General features: G+C 42.5%; 1 protein-coding gene across 2 annotated transcripts in view; it reads right to left on the bottom strand.

The window, feature by feature from the left end:
* The window catches only part of LOC126980262 (aminopeptidase N-like), a 48,529-nt gene extending 27,461 nt beyond the window's left edge, over positions 1-21,068 (bottom strand). For both annotated transcript variants that reach the window (XM_050829948.1, XM_050829949.1), the window contains exons 1-2: positions 20,909-21,068; positions 3,155-3,407 (exon numbers count right to left, since the gene is read on the bottom strand). In XM_050829948.1, coding sequence (XP_050685905.1) covers positions 3,155-3,382 — 228 coding nt within the window. In that variant the 5' untranslated portion in view covers positions 3,383-3,407; positions 20,909-21,068. The remainder of the gene's footprint in view (positions 1-3,154; positions 3,408-20,908) is intronic.
* Positions 21,069-23,140: the final 2,072 nt, after the last annotated feature.

Here is a 23,140-nt window from a genome sequence, read left to right on the forward strand (position 1 = left end):
GGAATGGATAGATTGGAAGAGGAGGAAGAGAATATGGATAGAATGGATATGGATAGGAATGGAGAGATTGGAAGAGAAGGAAAAAGCAGGGATGAGAGATATTGAGATGGGGGAAGGGGAAGAGAATATTGATAGAATGGATATGGATAGGAATGGATGGATTAGAAGAGAAGGAAAGAGTAAGGATGAGAGATATTGAGATGGAGGAAGAGGAGGAAGAGAATATGGATAGAATGGATATGGATAGGAATGGAGAGACTGGAAGAGAAGGAAAAGGCAGGGATGAGAGATAGAGAGATGGAGGAAGAGAATATGGATAGAATGGATATGGATAGGAATGGAGAGACTGGAAGAGAAGGAAAAGGCAGGGATGAGAGATAGAGAGATGGAGGAAGAGGAAGAGAAGGGGAGAGAAATTACCTATATAAATGAAATGGAAGAATGTATATGAATAGATAGATTAGAAGAGGAGGAAAGAGCAGGGATGAGAGATAGAGAGATGGAGGAAGAGGAAGAGGAGGTAGAGAAAGGGAGATAAAGTACCTAGCTATGACGCGAATGAGAATGTACATAAGTCGATATGTGAGAATATTTACAATTTTGATGTACCAGTGTTCTTGTGTATGTAAATTACTTTATTATAACATTAGTGATGATAAGGTATAGGTCTTATGATGTAGTGACCCATAGCGATAGAGAAAATGTTTTGGAAATGTGTTGACGTAAGGAAATGGAATAGTGTGTGATGAGAGTGGAAGAGAAAGAGAACGTGGTGAGTTAAAGGGTAGACTGAAGAAATGAAGGTGAAGAAAACGGGAATATAGTAGATGAAATGGAACAAAATATACAAGAATGGATAGATTAGAAGAGAAGGAGGAGGCAAGGAGGAGAAAAAAGGGGATAAACAGATGGATAATTAAGTAACGGAAAGCGAATAAGAATAAGAGAAAGGAAAAACGAAGCTGATAAAACACGAAAAAGAAGAAAAAGACAAAAACATAATGATTGAAAAGGTTAAAGAAGGGACAGAAAGGGACTGAATGTAAAGCTGAAGGTCAAGATGAGGGAAAAAAAAAAAAATAGCTACGTAAGAGAGAGTATCACAAAACAATATAAGAAAGATTTTATTTACGACCCGGGTAGCTTATCACATGTATGAGAGAGAGAGAGAGAGAGAGAGAGAGAGAGAGAGAGAGAGAGAGAGAGAGAGAGAGAGAGAGAGAGAGAGAGAGAGAGAGAGAGAGAGAGAGAGAGAGAGAGAGAACAAGAACGAGAAGAACAAAAGAACAAAAGGAAAATTAGGAAGAAAAAGACGAAAAACAAAATCGAACCAAAACAAAAAAAATAAGAAAATAAAAACAAATTCGCATTCACAACTCAACTTACCACACACATAAAACAAACAAACAAACAAACAAACAAACAAACGAAAAAGAGAAAAAAAATTATATAAGAAGTCCATAAAAAAAGTAAAAAGATAAAAAAGTGAAATTCCAGGTAGCCTTCTAATTACTATATGACACCTGGGCCTTAATTAATTTTGTACGCCTTCACGGAGAGGTGTAAATAACGCGTCGTATAAAAGGGAGATACGAGCGACTACCTTCACCGAGGAGGGAGGGAGAGGGAGAGAAGGGAAGGAAAGGAAGGAAAGGAAGAGAAGGGTAAGAGAAGATGATAAATGAGGAGGGAGAGAAGGAGGGAGGGAGGGAGAGAAGGAAAGAAAGTAAAAAAGAAATGAAAAAGTAAATAAAAGGGAGATAAAGATGAATATAAAGAAAGGAAAGAAAAGAGGGAAAGAAAAGCATAAAACCGATGAAGGAAGGAAGGAAGGAAAGGAAGCAGGAGGTGAGAGATAATGAGAAACAAGGAGGAAGAAAAGGAAAGAAAAAAAAATAAATGAAAAAAATAAATAAAAGGGAAAGAAATAAAGATGATATAATGACAGAAAATAAAAGAAGGAAAGATAAACAAATATGAAAGAATAAGAAACAAGAAAGAGAATAATAAATTGATAAATAATACAAAGAAAAAAATATAGAAAAGAGGAAATAAAAGAAAATCTAACCTACAAACTAACTAACTAACGAATAAATAATAACCTAAGAATTAACTAAAACTCTTAAAGAAAAAAAAAGCTCACTACCTTTTTTTTTTTTTACATTTAAAGAACTGAAATAAAATAAAATAAAGTATAATAAGACAAAAATATTATAATAAAAGGTGAAATAAAGCTCCCGTGACACACCTTCACAATGCCCTCGCAGCCCCAGGTAAAATTAATTAAGAGATACACCTGAGACAATGTAGGTATTTTAATTATATGCTTATGTCACCTGTTGAATGTGTCCTCCTCCTCCTCCTCCTCCTCCTCCTCCTCTGCACTCTTCTTCTTCTTCTTCTTCCTCCTCTTCCAATTTAGTTTTTCTTTTCTTTTCTCCTTTTTCACTTTCCTCTCCTTCATTCTCCTTTTTTTTTCCTATCCTCCTCCTCCTCCTCCTCCTCCTCCTCGTCCTCTGTATTCTTCTTCTCTTCTTCTTCCTCCTCTTCAAATTTAGCTTTCATTACTTCCTTCTCTCCTTTTTCTATACTCCTCCCCTCCTCTCTATCTATTCTTTCATTCTTCTTCCTTTTCCTGTTCTTCTTCCTTTATCATTATGCTTCTTCCTCCACCTATTCTCATTCATTCATTTTTTTCTATTCACTTCATCCTCATCTTTATCCCTTCATGCTTTTCCGACTCCTCTTTCTCCTTCTTTTCTAATCTATCCATTCATTTATATTCTTTTACTCCACCTCTATTCCTTCCCATCCTTCTTCTCTCTCCCTTTTCCTCCACCTCGAGTTGCCAATTCTTCCTCCTCCTCCTCCTCTTTTTATCCATCTATCCGTTTATGTTATTCTATTCCATCTATGTATTCTTTCCTACCCTTTATTTTTTTTCACTTTTCTTTATCTATCGCCACATCCACCTATCTTTAAGTCATCGTATCTATTTAGTTCCCACTCCTTTTTCCTTTCATTTCCCTCACCTATCTACACATACCCTTCGTTTTTTCCCTTTTCCGTATCTTTAAATCATTCTATCTATTTAATTCCCACTCCTTCTCTTCCCTCCCCTCACCTATCCACACAAAGACCAAAATCCACCCACCTCATCGTCCTTCTTCTTCGCCTTCGCCCCCAGCACCGCCCCCGTGATGATGATGGCGATGACGGCGAGGAACCCGATTATCGCCACGGCCATACGGATCCTGTCCTTCTTCGTCTTCATCTTCATCACTTGGCGAACCTTCTCCGTCGTGCTGGGCTTCGAGATCTTCGTGTCGGAGTCCAACGTTGAAGTCGTGTTGAAGACCTCCTCCGTGGATGCGCTTGTCATGGTGGTGGTGGTGGTGGTGGTGGTGCTGGTGATGAAAGGTGATGGTGGTGAGTGGTTGGTGGTGGTGGTGCTGGTGATGAGAAGTCGTGGTGGTGAGTGGTGATGATAGATAGAGAGGAGAGTAGTAACATGTACGGAAGTGGGGGTATTTTTTTCGGGGGGGTGTCGGAAGTGGGGGTTGGGGGGGTCAGCGGGGGTGTGACGGAAGAGGGGGTAGCTGGACCCGGCCCCACCCCCCACCCCCCCCACCCCCCTCCAATCTTTCACTTTTTCACATGCCTAACCCCCCCCACCCCCCTCTCGGGCTAGCGTACGGAAGCGGGGGGTGACGGGAGTGGGGGTGCCCAGCGGGGGTGACGGAAGAGAGGGTACTTGAAGGATTAAGATAAGATCGCGGGCTCGAATGACCACAAGATTATAATCACGGAAAAAGGTTAAAGACATTAGGTTAATGACCAGGCTGGAATATGTCCCGCGCACCTATTCCCGGCGTCTTATCTTTCTTTCCCTCCCTCTTCCCATAGGCGCGCAGACACACACACACACACACACACACACACACACACACACACACACACACACACACACACACACACACACAAGATAAGATCGCGGGCTCGAATGACCACAAGATTATAATCACTGAAAAAGGTTAAAGACATTAGGTTAATGACCAGGCTGGAATATGTCCCGCGCACCTGTTCCCGGTGTCTTATCTTTCTTTCCCTCCCTCTTCCCATAGGCCCGCATACACACACACACACACACACACACACACACACACACACACACACACACACACACACACATATCTGACCATACGAGATAAAATCGCGGAAAAAATGGATCGATGACATCTCCACGTATCTGAGGCCACGCCTATTGAAGTCTTAATGATTCAAGTCATTACAATAAACCTCAGGTCATTAAGGACTGACCTGAGGAACACACACACACACACACACACACACACACACACACACACACACACACACACAAACGAACACACAACGCCGGGGGTATTTATGGGCGTCAAACCAACGAGCACTTCACAGCTTCTCAAGGAGGTCTCGGGTCAAGAGGTCTCCTGTTCTTGTTTCTCGCAAACATGAGGATCCCTGTACACACCTGTATCAAATGTTCATGGTGTAATAATTACTTTCCGTTGTCCACACTCGCAGCTCATAGAGCGACCTGCCTTCCAGAGGGCCTTGGGACTGGATCGAAAGATATATCTACTAGAAACAATGGTAAGTACTTAAATGTTCGCGTTACTTTATATGATTGTCATAAAAAAAACAGAGCAGATGTGGATGACGGGGGAGGGGTAGAGAGTTGGGCAACATGTTCAATATCGACTTTAGTCTTTCTATCTTTTTTCAGAAGAGACATCGTCGACTAGCTCTGATCGATCAGAGGTCGGTTTCTCTCAACCAGGCCCCAGCGATATTGGAAGTTGTTCTCCACGGACGGGTCTCAGCGACGAAGCCAGTCAAAACCAAAGGTAGGCCAAAACCTAATATCTTCTGAAATGCAATATTGTTAAAATGTGCTTTACAAGAGACACATTTCCCATATTGTATTTTAAGTGTCACAGTAAAATATGTGCGGGGTAGAGAGGTTCATAAAATTTCATTTATGTGTTTCATATTCCTTAAGGGCTATCTCCGAAGAAGGCGGGTCTGGTAGGCTCAGCCATTGCCCCTCCTCTTCAGCGATCGGTAGTGGACGAAAACGAAAACAAGCGAATACAGGAACAAACGGTAAGTTTCTACGTTTATTTTTTATTTTTTATTGCGCACACGACTGTTCTAAGGAAAAAATTGTAATTTCACTGGTCCCTCTAATATTATTTTACCTTTCTTCAGACACCTGCAGGAAAAAGCAAGCCCGTCGTGAGGGATTCTCCCATCCAAACAGTTCTCCACAGACAGAGCCCAGCGGTTATAACCCGGGACGGCCGGCAATAACACCCACACCAACACCCGGTGAAATAAGCAAACATTTCAACGGGGCCTTAACAACGATCGACGTGCCCGTCCCACCAGCAGACAACGGAGACATTGCATCGTATTTCAACAACAAAACTGACCGTCTTCGCGAGGCAGTAGAGTCTGTATTCCAAGGCTGCCAGCAGGTTAGACCTCCTTCTTTTAAAGTGTACGTTGACATGCATCTGCGTTTAGTCAGAGAAGACCCCGACGACGGAGTTCAATATAGAGATATGTATATGAGAAGTCATATGCAGGTAATTAGCTATGATGATATAGATTCATATGTACGTGAACTATCCGAATATTTTGTTAATCGGTTTGAACATGACATGTCAGACGAAGAGGGCAGTGGATTTACGTTAGATGAAATAGTTAGCGTAAAATTTTCCTTCTCTCTTATAATGCTGCACAATAGTATTGGAGAGTATGTGCCCTATCCTAAGGGTGTTCCAGGGAAAACACAAGTTCTCAACCCTTCGGGACCCACGGACTGTGTTTTCCAAGTTCTAACAGCTTATCGCTATCTAAAGTCAAGAAATGTAGTTCCATCGGGCAGACAATGGGAGAATGCTTGCTTGGCCTCTATTAATACGGGTAACATTCCAACCCCGGTATCCTGGGAAGACCTCGGTCGGCTTGAAAGATTAAACAACATAAGTATTCGCGTCTAGACAACGTTGAAGACAAAAAAGGCGAACTAACTCTAGTCAGAAAGGGGCTCAAAGATCAAGAAGTTGTTCACTGCCTGTTGTTGGGGAACAGACACCTCGCTCTTATGCAAGACTTTGACGCATACATGAACCTGTTTACCTGCCAACGTCGCGGGAAAAAAATGTTTTGCGATATCTGCCTGTGCGCCTGTGAGAACAAGACAACGCTTGCTGAACATGTGCTAATTTGCCCAACGATGATCACAAGACTAAGATTCCCACCCGCGGGCTCTACTGTGAAATTTATTAATCATGCTAAGGCAAATGAGCCATCTTATTTAGCATTCTATGACTTTGAGAGTATTCTCGTAGAGCCTTCTTCGAATATGTCTGGATGTGTAAAGAGACATCACTTTGCCATAGCGTATGCTTACATTATAGTGAATAGAAACGGAGAAACAGTACAAAGCGGATCCTATTGTGGAAGTAATGCTGTAAACCATTTTATTCATACAATGCAGCGTGCCTGGAAGAAGTTAAAATTTTCTAAAGGCTACAATAAAATCAACATGACCGATGAAGATACGACACGTCACAATGAGCAAACTCACTGTCTTCTCTGTAAACAGGTTTTTTTTTAAAAGGTAAAGGAGTAAAACATCATGATCACGAAAAATCAGGAAACAATTGCATTGGAGCTTATTGTAATAGATGCAACCTCCAAATGAAAAATCACAAATTGCAGCTCACTCTCATTGCACATAATGCTAATTACGACATGTCGTTAATCCTGCGTGAATTAACGATACCTGACTTGAAAATCAAACTAAGACCAAAACGTTCAGTTCACAAATACCACGAAGTCATCATAAATGACTTGAGATTTATTGACTCGTATGCCTTTATGTCTGGTTCACTCGCGGCTTTAGCGAACCAGTTCATCAGTAATGGGAACGAACCCATATGCACACAACAGATGTTGAAAGATGTGCCAACATCTGCGTTGCCATTATTAATCAAGGGAAAGCAGGTTTTTTGTTATGACTATATGGATTCGCTGGAACGACTTTCTGAGACACGTCTTCCATCCCGCGAAGATTTTTTCAATTCGCTTCAAAAAGCAGAACTTTCCGAAAGTGATTATAAACATGCTCAGAATGTTCGGAAAGTAGCTGGGTGTCAGAGCCTGAAGGACTATTTGTTGCTTTATGTAAAAGTGGATGTTGGCCTTCTATGTGATGTCTTCCTAGAGTGGCGAGGTATTTTGAAAACCCAGTGGAGGTTCGATATTGTAAATTATGTTAGCCTGCCAGGATTTGCCTATGACTCCTTTCTGCTAAAAACCCAGCAGGAATTAGAGATGCTTAGTAGCCCAGACATATATCATTGCATTCAAACAAATGTGCGTGGGGGCTACACAAGTGTTGTGCGTCGTTTTGTACGCGCCAGTAACATCTACACGAACCCTCAGTTTAATCCAAAACATGATAGAAGCACTTTCCTTTCATATCTTGACTTCAACAGTCTTTATCCCACTGTAATGCAAGAGAAATTGCCATGTGGGGATATGAGAAAACTAGATGAGACAGAAATGCAGTCGTTTTTGAGCGGGGGCTTGGTCAATCAAGCAACCGATGGCGATTTTGGATATCTCATTCTGTGCGATACTGAGGCTGTCTCACGTGAAGTCGTTGAGAAAACGGATGACCTCCACTGATCATCAGAAGACACAATATCACCAACAGAGATATATCGTCAGTCACACGCGAATGGTATGAAGAAGAAAACCGTCCAGCACCGTGTAAGAACATAAAACTGATTGGAACACATGCTGCTCAGGAGAAAATGCTGTTTGCTCTGCCCCTCCTTAAACTACTTATTCAACTAGGCCAGGTTGTTAAAAAAGTGCATGCTATTTATACGTTTAAGCAAAAGCACTTTCTTGCGGACTTCATTCAGGATAACATAGAAGCCCGCAAAAGTGCTACTTGCCCTATCAAGAAAAATGCAATCAAGTGTATTTCAAATAACATTTTTGGTCGATTCCTGATGAACGTGGCCAAATATAGTGAAGACATAGATATTGTCACCAACCGCGAAAAGTTTTTGAAGCTGGCCCGAAGTCCTTACTTTAAACGCGTTGTACCTCTCAATGATGGCCATGTAGTTGTAACTCGCCATAGGAAATATTCACGGGTGAATCATCCAAACTACACTGGCTACTATATGCTAGAGCTGTCCAAGCTGATATATAACTATATGATTTCTATTACAATGTGTTGAAGGCTCATTACGGAGATCGGGCGAGACTAGTGTATTGTGACACTGATTCCTTAATAACAGAAATTGAAACTCCTGATCTATTAACAGAGTACTCGCAGGAACCCTTCAAACGCTATATAGAAACAAGTAACTTTAGCTCCTCACATTCCTTGTACACCACAGACAACAAAGGAAAGCTTGGATTTCTCAAGTCTAAAGTGGGGGAAAGAACCATCTCAGAATTTGTAGGTGTAAAACCAAAGTGCTACTCCATCCTCTTGGCAGACGGTGACCGGTTGAGTTCAGCTAAGGGCGTTCCAAAGTTCATAAAGAAGAAAATTGCTCATCAGCGATACAAAGACGCCCTATTCCAGAAGCAAACATTTACCTTTGACTATCAGGGATTCACAGTGTGCAATGGACGAATGAGTACAGTAAAATATCCCAAAAGAGGGATATCTGTAGTTGAGGACAAAAGATACTACATTAGCACCTTGGAGTCACGATCTTACGGTCATCCCGATAATTCTATAGGGATAGAGGAGGAAGAGAAGGAGGGGGAGGTAGCCCAGATCATGACACTGTCAAATGAAGAAAATTTGGAGGAAGACGATGAAAGAGGCATAACAGAAGCGAGACTAGCCGAGGTAATGGGTGGGCAAGAGATCGGTGAAATGGGAGAACTAGAAGAAGAAACCTATGAATTGTGGGGAGAACGGGATGTGCTGGCCGAGCAATATTTTCCCTTGATAAAACGGGTAGAGACGGATGATGACATGTTAATGCTAGCCGCGGAACAGGAAGAAATAAATCAAATGCTCTCATCATCCCCCCTTGAATATATGCTAGAAGATACAGACTTTTCAGAATAAATTGTAGTTGTTTATAAGATAAGGACTGGTGTGAATGTTGTATATACTGTTTATAGTGTAAGAATTTGCCTGCTATTTTTATGTTAAATATAAAATATATGTAAATATATTCTGTATATAGGACTAATGTTGGAGCCTATGATATTATAAAATTGCACATGATGAATCTGGAATCATAATTTGACCAAATTCCAATAAACATTGAGTTTGTTTGACTTGTTTATATGTCCTTTATCAAAAAACGGATGAAAAAAAAATACAATAATGGTCTTAAAATTTATTCGATTTGTGGAAACATATGAATAAAACGCTTTTATGTTTCGATCCGGCTCATACATAAAAGACTGCCCGCCAAATAAAGCGGCGGCGGCAGCGGGCGCTGCGGGCGCTGCGACGACAGGATGCGACAGGATTGCGCGGGGCCCGGGACGGGGCGGCGCGGGGGCAGCACGGGGTAGTGGCGGTGACGAGTGAGGACCTGTGAGTGGAGCCAGACCTCTGATTTAAGCATGGTAACCCCCCCCCGATAAAGGAACTAGAAAATTATTTATGCTTAGAATAGCTTCATGGAATGTAATACACTTCAATATGAAAAAATCAATAAAGTCAATACTTACTTTTTATGAACACGTGTTAAATGTTTGATGACATACGGGCATTATAAACTTGCTGTAAGCGAATCTCATCACGTGTTCATCATTCCTCGAATATTCGGTCTTGGAAAACTCCATACATATTTTTCAAGAGTTTCTCTTACACCCAAGTGCGAAACATTGTAGGCAAAGTACATGGCATAAGCCCCGCACACATCGCTTCGCGTGCTTTGAAGTCGAAATGCATTTTTATACATACTGAGCCCGGGGTAATCAATATATTTAAAATGATCAGAGTATAATTTTGGATCGAGAGCATAACTATCTAGGAACACTGCCATGCCCGGTTCATAGTAGAGACAAATCCAGTGTCCCATTTCTCTTTTAGAATAACTTGGTAGCGTATTGACGATGCACACTGTAGGTTTTCTATATCGAGGTATAGAGTTTACCTCGTCTGCTAATAACACGCCTAAAAACAAGGCTTGCTTTCCTATGTGCCCCCTCAATCCTCTTTCAATCTCCATGTTGTTCATCGCACAGCTGCTTCAAGCGCGCACATCACACTGCAGCCGTCTTTCAGAATTAACTGTTATTATACCCACTGTTTCGCCAAACAGTATCAACAGACGGTTCTCGTTTTCTCCCTTGCTTAGATTCAAGCTAAGTCTAAGCCCCCCATTCATTTCAACGGGCAAATTATCATTCAAGTTTTCAGCACGCAAATCAAATGTGCTAATCATTGCCCCCTTGCCGAAAATATCCTTTCCGATTAAATGGTCTTTGTGAAAACCAAGTGCATCCAAAGTACGATGGTAGAGCTCAGCATAGTCATGAGGGAATTTGCTAGTAATATTATACATGGTTCTACCATCAACACTTAAGCTTATTTGACTTATATCGCCATGGCTCAAATACAATGGATTTAGCGTATAGTCGCCAGAATGAGCTTCCATGCTCGTTATAATAAGCGAGAGTTTTTCCGGAATAACATTACCCCACGGTTGATCATACGTTCCTGAGGTTTGGTCTTTGGCTAGCACATAGGTTTTCAAGAGGGTTTTGGTAAGTGACGATTTTAAAAGATTCCCTGTGGCGAGAGACGCGTTCAAAGCATGAAGTGCATTAGGATAAGGAAACAGTCGCGTATAAAGCAGCTTGGCTGAATCTATATGCAGACGAATGTTATCGCCAGTTGGGGAATTTAGCAGCCATGCATTACTAGATAGTTCCATTCGGAGTCTAACCGAAATACCATCGAGCAAGTAACTGTCTAAAGAACTTATATCCAGAAGAAGCGGGGTACAGAGTTGTATACCGTGAGTCTTAACCCGCTTCATAATGGTCTTGTGTTGCGCGCTGGCATTGTCAAAGTATTCTGCTGTTACTTTGGAAATAAAACCGTTCTCTGGGATGGCAATATTAGCATTGGCTCCAATTGTATTCAATTTGTTGGGCGACAAAGTATTCAGCATTTTAACGTATGACGTGTACCCATAAAGTACATTATTGTCAACAGCTACATCTCCCAAAAAACATTGCACTGATTTGAATAGGCTGTGCGCGGTATTATTTGTAAATTCAACATGTTGAGCGTCATCGAGAGGAGTAGTATTGTCTGGCTTAGTTAAGCGTAAAGAGGTGTGCAACACCAATTTCCCCAAATCAATAAAACTGCCAAGTGTTCCAGGAATGAGAAATTCTATATATCTATCGGATAATTTCATATTGAATCCGAGGTTAGTAGGTAAAACATCTGCATCATAATGGGAGGCAATCGTTGTTTCCAATAATCTCATTTTGTTGGGACGGGGAAACAATTCACTGACACCGGCGGCATATTGCCCCAGAGGAGAACGCGGGTCCCCGACACCAACCGCGTTGGTGATGCTCGCCATACTGCTCTTAGTTCAACAATGATTACAACTCGGTAAAGATGTCCTTTTTATAACACCTTTTCCTCCCGACTCGCATGACTTTCTTTTTCCCGCTTCCTCTAGTCAATTTCATTGCAGCTTGCTTTAAGGAATTAATTCCATGCTTTTTTATAGAGCTTCTCAAGTTGCTTCCCTGTGAAATATCATCTAGAACATTGTTTCCAAATGTTCGAGCTGAAGGCACAATGACATTTTTCACTAGGAAAGGGAAAGCTCTTTTAGCGAGTCCTGCTAAAACCGAGAATAAACCCCCGCCTCTGTGATAGCTTGGTTCATAAGAAAGTGTGACTATAATCAATACCACTCCCTCGGGATGATGTCTGTTTGCCATTCGAAAACAGGGTATGATATTCTGCCACGGAAGGAGGGATGAATGTAACCCGCATAGTGGCGGCGAGGAGACTGTCTTTTCAAATGGACAGCATTCCTATTAATACAGCAAAATGTACTCAAAGATTCAGCGCGATCGGATATGAAGTAAACATGTAACAGGGTATCCTTCTTCGAAATGCATAGGACGACCTTTTTGATCTGTGAGTTTAATAGAAATCGAATCAATTACTTTGGATTTAAAGGACTTATATATAGTTGGATGCACGCCTTTTGTTAGACCTCCGGAGAGCGAAAAGGCATCAAGAATATTTACATTTTTCCCTGCATACCTAGAGGGATTGACAAGGTCAGTGTAAATGAGAACACACTGTACGTCACCATTTCTCAACAGAGGGGCATGACCATGTAACGGAACAAGAACGTTTTTTTTTTTTTGTTCTTCATGTGTACCCAAGGAAGAAAACACAGCATAACCTAAGTTGGGGACAAAACCGAAAACCTGGGCCAGTCGCGTATCAAAGGCAACCTTAATAAATACAACTAGTGGATGATAACCATTGTAGCAGAGCAAAGTTAAATGATCATTTGTTGAGCTAAATGCAAGAACCTCTCTAGAATACGCTAGTAAATGGTAGTTGTATCCATCGACCATCTCCTTTATCAATGTCGTTATTATACCGTTAACACACATCAGCAAATACCCAGTGTCATTATACAAGATATTAGCATTAATAGCCTCTGACAGTGTGCGTCTTTCAATAGCTTCTGAATCTGGCGTTGGTCTTATACCACATTCAAGATGTATACTACACTCTGGTTCACCCGGTTTAACAATGTAATACCGACGGGGAAGCAACACGTTCAGTAGACCGACTTCATATTCCACGTCCTTGTCTAATGTTAGAGTTTGTATATTATTAGTAAAGCTAGTGCTGGAATTGGGGTAAATTTCCCCATCCGCAATGCTGGTAACATATATATGATGTGACTCCATTTAGAGCAAGCAAGACACTAGCAAAAATATTATAATTATTTCATTATATAGAGGTAGACATGACGAGATGCCAATTACATATTGAAGGTAAATCATACTAAACATCATTACATTGTTATTTATTGACATATTTTACATTTAGTGATGTACATAATTATTGGGAAATTGTCTGGAGCTATAGTTATTTAGGATCCACGTCGACTACAGCACCGTCCCGTTTTCTTTTCCATTCGTCAGCCACAGCGTCGTCCTCTGTATCCACCAGTTTTCTCTTCCAGTTTCGCTCGGGAGACACAGATAGAGTTAATTTTGTTTCAGGCTCATCGCAGGTCCACCATCTGTCCAGGATGACGCACGATATATTATGCAGTTGGAGTTCAGCCGCAGCCTCTTGGAGGTGCGGTTGGTAGTCAGCTTTCCACAACACGTAAAGAATTCCAGCGCTTGCAATATTGTAGGGGAAGACGACACTTGTAATGTTGCTTTTAATCACCCATTCTACCAGTTTTGTGATGGACTCTAAACCAGAGGAGACGGTTATCATAACTGTCTTCCTTTACCCCACGAATGAAATTTTGATCTCTTGACGTCTGAAGATATCCTTGGTTTATAGGGTTATTTTCCAGTTCGCGGCCAGGAGCATATTGGGTTAGGATACACGCCACATAAGGAAGATTTTCACTCGGAGGATAGCGAATATGCAGACTACCAGGAATACCACGATCTTCCCAGCGACACCTGTTCAGTTGATAGATCGGGCTTCTTTCGTGGTAGAGATTACTGTGCGGGTATAATCCATGTAGACGTCCAGTAAACCCCCTCTTTTCGTAGCAGGAACTGTAGTTGAGGGAAGAAACGATGATGGTCTTGTTGTTGCGGTAGATGTAATCGCCAGGAGAACCGTCTTTGTAGTTGAACACGTAGGCGTCCGACATGGTGTCCTCTGGTAAACTGGTGAGTGATGAATAGTACCGCTTCAGCTGATGGCGAGGGACGAGTAGCGAACCATCGTCCCATCTGCTCTCTCTTATAAGCCCGCTCGGGGCACCACCGTGTCCGAGCGTGTTCGTCCTCGCCTCCGGGATTTCTCTCTCCATGACGTCGCCGCTCCCTCTGTATAAGTCACGCGTCCAATGCGGCTCTGTATCTACCATGTCCATGATTCTGTTTCTTTCTTGAATCACAATGTAGGACTGCACTAGCACATTGGAAAAGTGGATTTAATATGGAACCCATCTGTAAGTTGCCAACGATGGTTGTTTGGTGAAACCAGATCCCTGAATCTTTTGCCGCACGCGCGTATTTTTTATTTCGCTAGGTAATACACCCGTGGCGTCAATGATGTGTTTTATATCAGCAATGTCAGCAATCGTTGGTTTTTGACTTGCATTAGAGAGTAGATTCAACATGTACAGGATATTGGAGGATCGAACAGAAGACAATAGGTTGCCTCGGCTATCCCATTTTACGATGGGATTGTCTTTTATTCGTATTAGCATCATATTGACGTATGGCACGTCGATACTTTTAACATACAGGGGTATTAAATTACTTATTTCAGGATTGGAGGAAATCTTGTTCTCCCTAATCCCTGTGACTCCAAGTTGCACGGGTGGTAGTTTTGTGGTTTTGTATACACTAGATCGCGATATTTTCTTTGTTTTTGTAAGTTTTCTTTCTTACAGAGCGAGATGACGGGTTCAATCTTGTAGGAATGCTTGGTCTTGCACCATGGGACGACACGACAGGACCGCTGCTGCTTGTTGGCACATGTTCAGAGACCGGCATGTGATCGGGATGGGTCGACTGCGGGTTGAAACACGATTGGCCGTTGACCCCCGGACTCGTGGAGTTGGCGCATTTAGGCTTAATACCCGTTAAAACACGCTCAGCGGTAGACTCGGGAACAAGATAATACGTGTCCATTATCAAAATAATTTTCCGATCAAGGAAGCGGCAATAGGTAATATAGCAGCTAATATATTACCACCCCGTCTCGATGTCAATATAAAGCCTTTCTTAAGGAGAGGAGTTTTCTTTCTAGCTATGGCACGTATGTCTTCCCGATAGTTACGTAATTTCTTGATAACTTTGTTATTGAGAGTAAGGTGCTTCTTTAACAAATTGGAAAATATTTCAGATATACAGTTCAATTGTTCTCGAGCTGCTTGCTTAATAGCACGGTTTCTCTCTTTTACTTTTAATTTCTTCAAAAGTAAGACAAAGTTTTTGTGTGCACTGAGGAGTGGTGTCTTTTTACGCATTTTCTACAATATCATTAGCGTCAATCCAGCTGTTGAATGAAGTAGGGTATCCCAACCACGATACAAAATACTGCTTTTTTCCTTTAATTTTTCGTGAACGCAGTATTTTAATATCGTATGACTCAGGCAGAGCGCTTAAGACGAGCTCTGGCGCGTAGAATATCCCCTGTATTGGTTCTCCAGACAAATCTTCAAAGAGATAAGTTCTTGGGCGATTCTTGTGTTTAATTGATTTTATGCGAAAGAGCTCGTGAGTATTTTGCTGCGTGTATCCTTTATGGAATACAGAGGAACGAGCACTTCCAACAAGGCGAACTATTTCCCCAACTGCCAGTCGAGGACTGATGGAAGACGCTGGTTGCTTCGGGTTTTTATACATTGCGTGGAATTGCCGTTTGATTGCAGATGGGTCTTTTAAGTTATGAATATCAATAGGAGTTTGTTTGTTCTTCAGTCCAGAATGGGGCGAGCGGTTGTAGGCATTGACCATGTTTTGCAGCTGATCAATATATCTTGAAGAATTTTGAGACGTGATGAACTTGTAGATGCGTGCTTTAAGTGTACGAATGGCCCGCTCTGCCAAGGATGCTTTGATCTCACTTGAGTACACACTGTACAACAATGCCCCGGGAACATAAATAGTTTCTTACTTTTCGATTCCAGAATTCTGTGCCCAAGTCGGTGTTTAATCTTCGTAAGCCTTCAGAATCTTTATTTTCCACCACTTGTTTAAAGGCCACGAGCATAGTATTTGCGTCTTTATTCCGACACGGGACAACTTGCATATATCTAGATAAACACGTCTATGCATACTAACAAGTAGCCTATGTTATTATTTTCCTTTCTTATATGTCTCACGTCTGCTAAATCGGCAGCCATGATTACTTTGGGTTTTGAGGATAATTATCTTTTGCCGGGGAAATTTTTTAGTCTGTAGCTTATGCAATGTATATGTTTTATTGCTTCTCAAAAAGTTGAATACGTCATCACGTGTTATTGCCGGATTTATACTTTTTGCTTTCTCCCATAATTTCGCCTGAGAGCTTAAACCCATAGACTTCACAACTAGTTGACGGGAAATCTCTTCAGTCTTGGCGCGCTGGCTTCGCGTAAGGGGCCGATTGTTATGGCGACTTTCACTGCGACAACTCAAACACACTCTGCGTTCTTACTCCGAATTTAAGTGGAAACAGGACGAAATCTTCTAGTTTTAGTGCATACAAGCAGGCAGGAGTGTCTCTAGAGTGATTTGGTCGAGGATTCAAGGTAACTTATATAAAATAGCACCATGCGTGCACTTTGAAAACGTTGTGTAAAAAATGGCAAATTTGCGTAACTTTAGGTTGAAATCTTTACGTAAAATGAATGATAACTGTAGGATAGTGAAGTCCACAGTTTTACGTATTAGGAAACAAGAAATGTACGTTTAGTTAGTGCCTACATGGCAACTCAGCTCAGTTCCCGCGTCGCCTAACTCGCCTAAGGCACGCAGTCAGCTGGGCACTTCCCCTCTGTAAAGGATTATCGCTGTCCTGCCTCTGTTTACTCTCCAAGTAAAGGACCTACAGTTATTCATCGTCTCTGTACCCTTCCCCACAACTGCAAGGATCCAGAGGACGATACAAGAAGACAGAAGGCAGTGGATCGAGTGGAAGTGACGGAGGAGACACAAGATATGAGGACGCCGCGACCCCGTGGAGTAAACTGTGGAGGAGCCGTACTACGCCATCAGTGCAGTGACTCAGTGTTGTGTGCAGTGCAGTGGTGTGTTCAGTGCAGTGTGGTAGTGAGGGGGCTGTTCACTACGTCCTACGGGGTCGAGTATGTGTGCATGGGGAAGGCCAACTCTGACCCGACTGAGCACTCTTTCGGCACGCGCCGCACCATGTGCGGCGCCAACTACTGGACGAGCGTGCAGAACTTCATGGTGAGCAACAGGTTGGCCCAGCGCCTGCATTTGCTGAAGCTCGTCGGGTTCTTCCCCGGGGACGTGCAGGCCGACCTGGACCGGGCCAAGGCAGAGGAGAAGGAGGACGACGAGGTGATCTTGGCCCAGCTTGCCAGGGAGCTGGCCGACGACCAGCCGGACCCGCCGACAGACGAGTTGCTCCTCGCCGCGGTCGGCAACGACGCCGGCTACCTGGCCAGGAAGGTCCAGGCCAACTCCTCTGTGGCCGAGTGCTGCAAGCAGGAGCTTGCCCAGCAGGAGGAGATGAAGATTATCGTGGAGCTCGAGAGGGGACCCGCCCTCTGTGATGTTCGACGCCCTGGTCGAGCTGGTCGACAGGGGAGAGCTGGAGACGGGCCGGGCGGTCCTGAAGCGGCCATCTCTCCCAATGGCCCACATGGCGTCCTTCGGGATGTCGCTGTGGGACTCCCTGATGTGCAGGGAGGACAAGAAGGAGCGCAGGTTGAGGTTCCTCTCCCTTGCCATGCGCCACAGGGACGGGTTCAGGCACCTCCTGGAGTTCCTGGCGGCCTCAGACCCGACCTTGCAGGGGTACAGGTGCCAGGAGGGGCACAACCTGGCCAACACCATCTTGCCGCACATCAGCAGGTCCCTCTTCAACTGTTTCGGTGCTAATTTCTCCAAGGACGTGACCTCAGAAGCGAGGAAGAACAAGGCCTTGAAGCAGCCGACCGGCAGGAAGAGGAGCAGTATCGAGGAGGGCAGGAAGGAGACGGCGAGGAACAGGGACGTGTACAAGTCCAGGAAACTGACCTGGGCCCACAAGTCATAGGCCAAAAGGCTAAAGTGATTGTTCAGGGACGAGGGCCAGATAGCCGGCTAGACGTGCTGCGGCAATAGTGACATCGGAATTCAACCAAAATAAGTTGTGATTGTATATAGAAAATGAATATTTTGCTTTTGTTGAGTAAAATTAAGATGTTTCTGCATGCTTTCCTCAAGTATTAAGTTTCTAATGTGAAAATTAAGTGATTTATTAGATGTTAAAAACTTACGTAAAAAATTGCAATAAATAAAAAAAAAATAAGTAGCTATTTCGGGCAAAAACTTATAAGATATGCTAAATATTGCTATTGATTCTGAAAATATAAGTGATTATCTCTGCATTTGGTGATGTTTGTGCATCTAGCGTAAAATCTGAGGATTTTATAGCCTTTTTAAGTTTTGTTATACTTATATAAAAAACAATTAATCGGGATTTTATTAGGGAACGACTTTGAATTTTTTGATACCGCTGCTCATGGAGACTCATATATGCCTAAGGGAGGTGCCTGTTTTAGTTTCAGGTCGCTAGCTGCTTTGGTTTTGAAAATATTTAAATTTTTAATTTTTGAAAATCGGCCCCCTGCGAATCGGCCCCGCGCCCCGTTTCCCGTCAAGAGATTGTGAAGTCTATGTTAAACCATAGGGTTCGTTATGTTGGGAGTATAGAGCGTGTAAGAGTTCCTTCTTCCTGGAGTTCACCACTGGAATACGCGTTCACCTGGGGGTTCTCCAACAATGTTTGAGCGAAACTGTAGGGACACAGGAGTATTTATACCCAAATCAACAAGAAGATATCCATAAGAACGTGAATATACAGCATATTTATATATATCTACAAACTGGTTTGCCTTCTCTTTCCCGAATATTTGTCTGCCCAGAGTGTGAATTTGAGATAAATCGCGCTGTCCTAACAAGAGGAAATGAGAACAGTTCAGGCTAATATTCCTTGCATGCTTTCCACCCATATATAGATTTTGAGTGATAAATATGCATGAAATATTGTTGTGCCGTCCGCGAGTAAAAGCATCAACCACAATTTTGTTCCTTACAGCATCAATAAAAATATCGTCAAGTACATACAATGTCCCTCTCTGATCAAACGTATCCTCGTTGGCAATTGGATCAATTATTTCAGACGACACTATAACTTTAGGTCCTATTTCTTTATTTCTTTGAAGAGGATGAGACGTTAAGCCACATATGACAATTTTTTTGAACTTTTCATGATACTTCAGTAAAAGCCGCTGTACAAGTTCCGATTTTCCGGAGTTGCTATATCCTGCAACTATTATGCGCGCAGGGGATTGGAAAATATCGAGAAGGTTCTCTGAATATGTCTCAACCATAGCGGAAACTCTATTAATGATGGTAATTATTAAAGTATGATGCTTATATAGCACAGAATATGTATGTGTGTGTGTGTGTGTGTTTGTGTATACAACAAGAACAACAACAACAACAACAATAGCAATTACCCTCACTTTGTGTATGCCCCCACTTCCGTCACCCCCCCGCTGACCGCCCTCTGACCGTCCTACCCCCACTCCCGTCACCCCCCCCGCTGACCACCCTTTCTTCCGTCACCTCCCCCCGCTGACCGTCCTACCCCCGCTCCCGTCACCCCCCTCCCCCCCCACCGCGCTCAAGTACCCCCCGCTTCCGTACGCTAGCCCGAGAAGGGGGGGGGGGGGGGGGGGGGGCATGTGAAAAAGTGAAAGACGGGCGGGGGGTGGGGGGGGGGGGGGGGGGTCAGCTACCCCCTCTTCCGTCACCCCCCCGCTGACCCCCCAACCCCCACTTCCGACACTCCCCCGAAAAAAATATTCCCACTTCCGTACATTTGTTACTACTGAGGAGGAGGATAGGGAAAATAATAGAGAATGAAGGAGAGAAGTGAAAAAGGAGAGACGAAAATGAAAGGCTAAATTGGAAGAGGAGGAAGAAGAAGAAGAGAAGAAAAATACAGAGGAGGAGGATAGGAAAAAAAACTGAGGAGAATGAAGGACAGGAAAGTGAAAAAGGAGAGAAAAAAAGAATAGCTAAATTGGAAGAGGAGGAAGAAGAAGAAGAGGAGTACAGAGGAGGAGGAGGAGAAGGAGGAGAAAATTACAGGAGACAGCTCAAGGGCACAAAAAAAGGAAATAATAATAATAAAAAAAAAGCCCGCTACTCACTGCTCCTAAAAAAAAGAATCCATAATGATGGTTGGTAATGGTGGTGGTGGTGATATGTGGTTGGTGATGATGGTTGTTGGTGGTGAGTGGTTAGTCTTTGGTTGATGGGTGGTAATGGTGTTGGTGGTGGTGATATGTGGTTGCTTGGTTGGTGGTTGATGATGGTTGGTGGTGGTGGGTGGTGAGTCTTTGGTTGATGGTTGGTAATGGTGTTGGTGTTGGTGTTGGTGGTGATATATGGTTGCTTGGTGGTTGATGATGATGGCTGGTGGTGGTGAGTCTTTGGTTGATGGTTGGTAATGGTGTTGGTGGTGTTGAAAAGTGGTGATATGTGGTTGGTTGGTGATGATTGTGGTGAGTCTTTAGTGGTTGGTGTTGAGGTAAAAAAGATTCTGGTGATGAAAATGAATGAAAAATGAAGAAAAAAAAGTGGTTTCTATGTGAATGTATAAATTTGGATGTACGTACACACACACACACACACACACACACACACACACACACACACACACACACACACACACACACACACACACACACACACACAAAAAATAACAAAAAAAAACACGATTATTCTCTCTCTCTCTCTCTCTCTCTCTCTCTCTCTCTCTCTCTCTCTCTCTCTCTCTCTCTCTCATTAAAACCAAACACACTCCTATCAACAACAACAAGAAAAACAACGGCAACAAACCCATCAATTTCACTAACACACAAAATACCTGTCAATCAATCCGCTCAGGTGTGGTGTGAGGAGACGCGAGGACAGGTGTGGCCAGGTATGTAGAATCTACCTAAGTGCCGTGGCGGAGGTGGTGGTGAGAGTGGTGGTGATAGTGGTGGTGATAGTGGTGGTGGTGCGTGATGCTGAATACCACCTTATCACTAAATAATCTGTACTCTCTCTTACCTCGCTCTCCACCAGGTGATAAGAGGGTGGCTTACCTGTGCATGGCTGCTCAGGTGAGGGGTAAGTGCTTTCCTCTTATCCCGGGTAAGTGTTAAGCCCTAGTAAAAACCTGGTTATCGTGTTAACTTGGGTAGGTTATGATGTTTTTATTTATTTTTTATTTTTTTTATTTTAGATGCTTTTTTTTTTTTTTTTACAACAAAGGAGACGGCTCAAGGGCAACAAAGAAGAGTGTCTGTAGCTCCGGTAGGTTTTCTTGAGGGGTCTGTCTCTATTCGATGGCCCCAATCTGTAAGTGGAGCGGGCGGATTTTGTTTATAGTGGCGGCTGTCGTGTGGGTTGTATAAGGGGGTGTTGTTGTTCTTGGTGGTGGTGGTGGTAGTGGTGCATTAGTTCTTGTTATTTTTCTTGTTGTTCTTGATCTTGTTCTTGTTCTTACTCTTCTTGTTGTTTTTCTTGCTTCTTCTTGTTTTCGTTCTTGTTCTTGTTGTTGTTGTTGTTGTTGTTGTTCTTATTGTATTTCTTTTTTTCTTGTTTTTGTTCTTGCTCTTGCTCTTCTTCTTACTCTTCTTGTTGTTTTTCTTGTTTCTTCTTGTTTTCGTTCTTTTTGTTCTTGTTTTTCTTGTTGTTCTTCTTATTCTATTTATTTTTCTTCTTGTTCTTGTTCCTCTTCTTCGTCTTCTTCTTCTTATCATTATTACTATCATTACTATCGTCATCATTATTATTATCGGCCGCCTTCAAGGAGCCTGATAATACTTTCCTCATTGTCCATCTATCTGTTACACGCTTCGTTCGCCTGTCAGTCCATAAAAAAAACATATCTCAGAAACAGACTGACAGATTCTCACCAAATTCACACGACAGCTTTCCTGGGTAAATGTCTCAAGCTGATAAAAGTTTGGAAGAAATCTGATAAAAATATATTAGACAACGCCTTCCAAATAATACGAATCGCTAAAAAATTTGTCTTGAAGGTAACCCGCTGACACCCAATCCATTTTTTTTTTTTTACAACAAAGGATACAGCTCAGGGGCACAAAAAAGTAAACAATAATAAAAAAGCCCACTACTCGCTGCTTATATAATATAACACCCAATCATTTACCTTTACAATGACTTTTATATAACATCAAATACTTTACTTTTATTTGGATCAATGACTCTGTTTTTTTATGTGAGTGTTCCAAAAAGTTTACCATTCCAAGATATTCACTTCATGATGTTCTCGCGTGTATTTGCTGACGACATTCCAATCCACTTTTGAGATATTTTGATAAGAGCTCGACAAACCCAACACACAGATACGGACGACAAGATCATTATCACCCTCCTTTCTCGCCTCGTCACGATTTCAAGTACAGCAACAACAACAACGAGGACTGGTGCACCGTGACTCACCTGTGCAAGGGCCATGTTTGATGCAGGCCAGGTGACACTCAGGTAGCTACTTCGACTAGACACTCTCTCCAGGGGTCGTATTACTAAACATTGCGTCGCCCAAGTACACATCTTTGACAAGGTTTTCGTGGGAGTTTTGGCCATTTCCAGAAGTAATTTTATGACCCTGGTGGTAGTGTGACTCTTCTTCTGTACCGTGAACCTAAAGAAACACTCATTAGAATTCAATTGATCCCCTCTCTGACCTTTAGAAATACTGATGTGAGAAGCGAGTATGTCTTATAATGCCGACCGTTGCAAGACTCACGGGGCTGGATGACGAACTGAAAACAAGAACATAACATCAGGAGTCTGGAATACCTCAAAGCTTTCGTGTTTTTTCGTTTATTTGTGATTAGATGTTTTTTTTCTAGTTTTATATCTTTCTAACATTCTCTTAAGACTCACGGGCTCATGACTGCCTGGGAAAGTACAAGAACATAACATCAGGAGTCTGGAATACCTCAAACTTTTCGTGTTTTTTCGTTTATTTGTTATTAGATGTGTTTTTGTTTTGTTTTTGTTTTTAGTTTTATATCTTTCTAACATTATCTTAAGACTCACGGGCTCATGACTGCCTGGGAAAGTACAAGAACATTAGAAC

Source organism: Eriocheir sinensis, chromosome 44, assembly GCF_024679095.1.
Source record: "Eriocheir sinensis breed Jianghai 21 chromosome 44, ASM2467909v1, whole genome shotgun sequence".
In the NCBI taxonomy this organism is placed as follows: Eukaryota; Metazoa; Arthropoda; class Malacostraca; order Decapoda; family Varunidae; genus Eriocheir; species Eriocheir sinensis.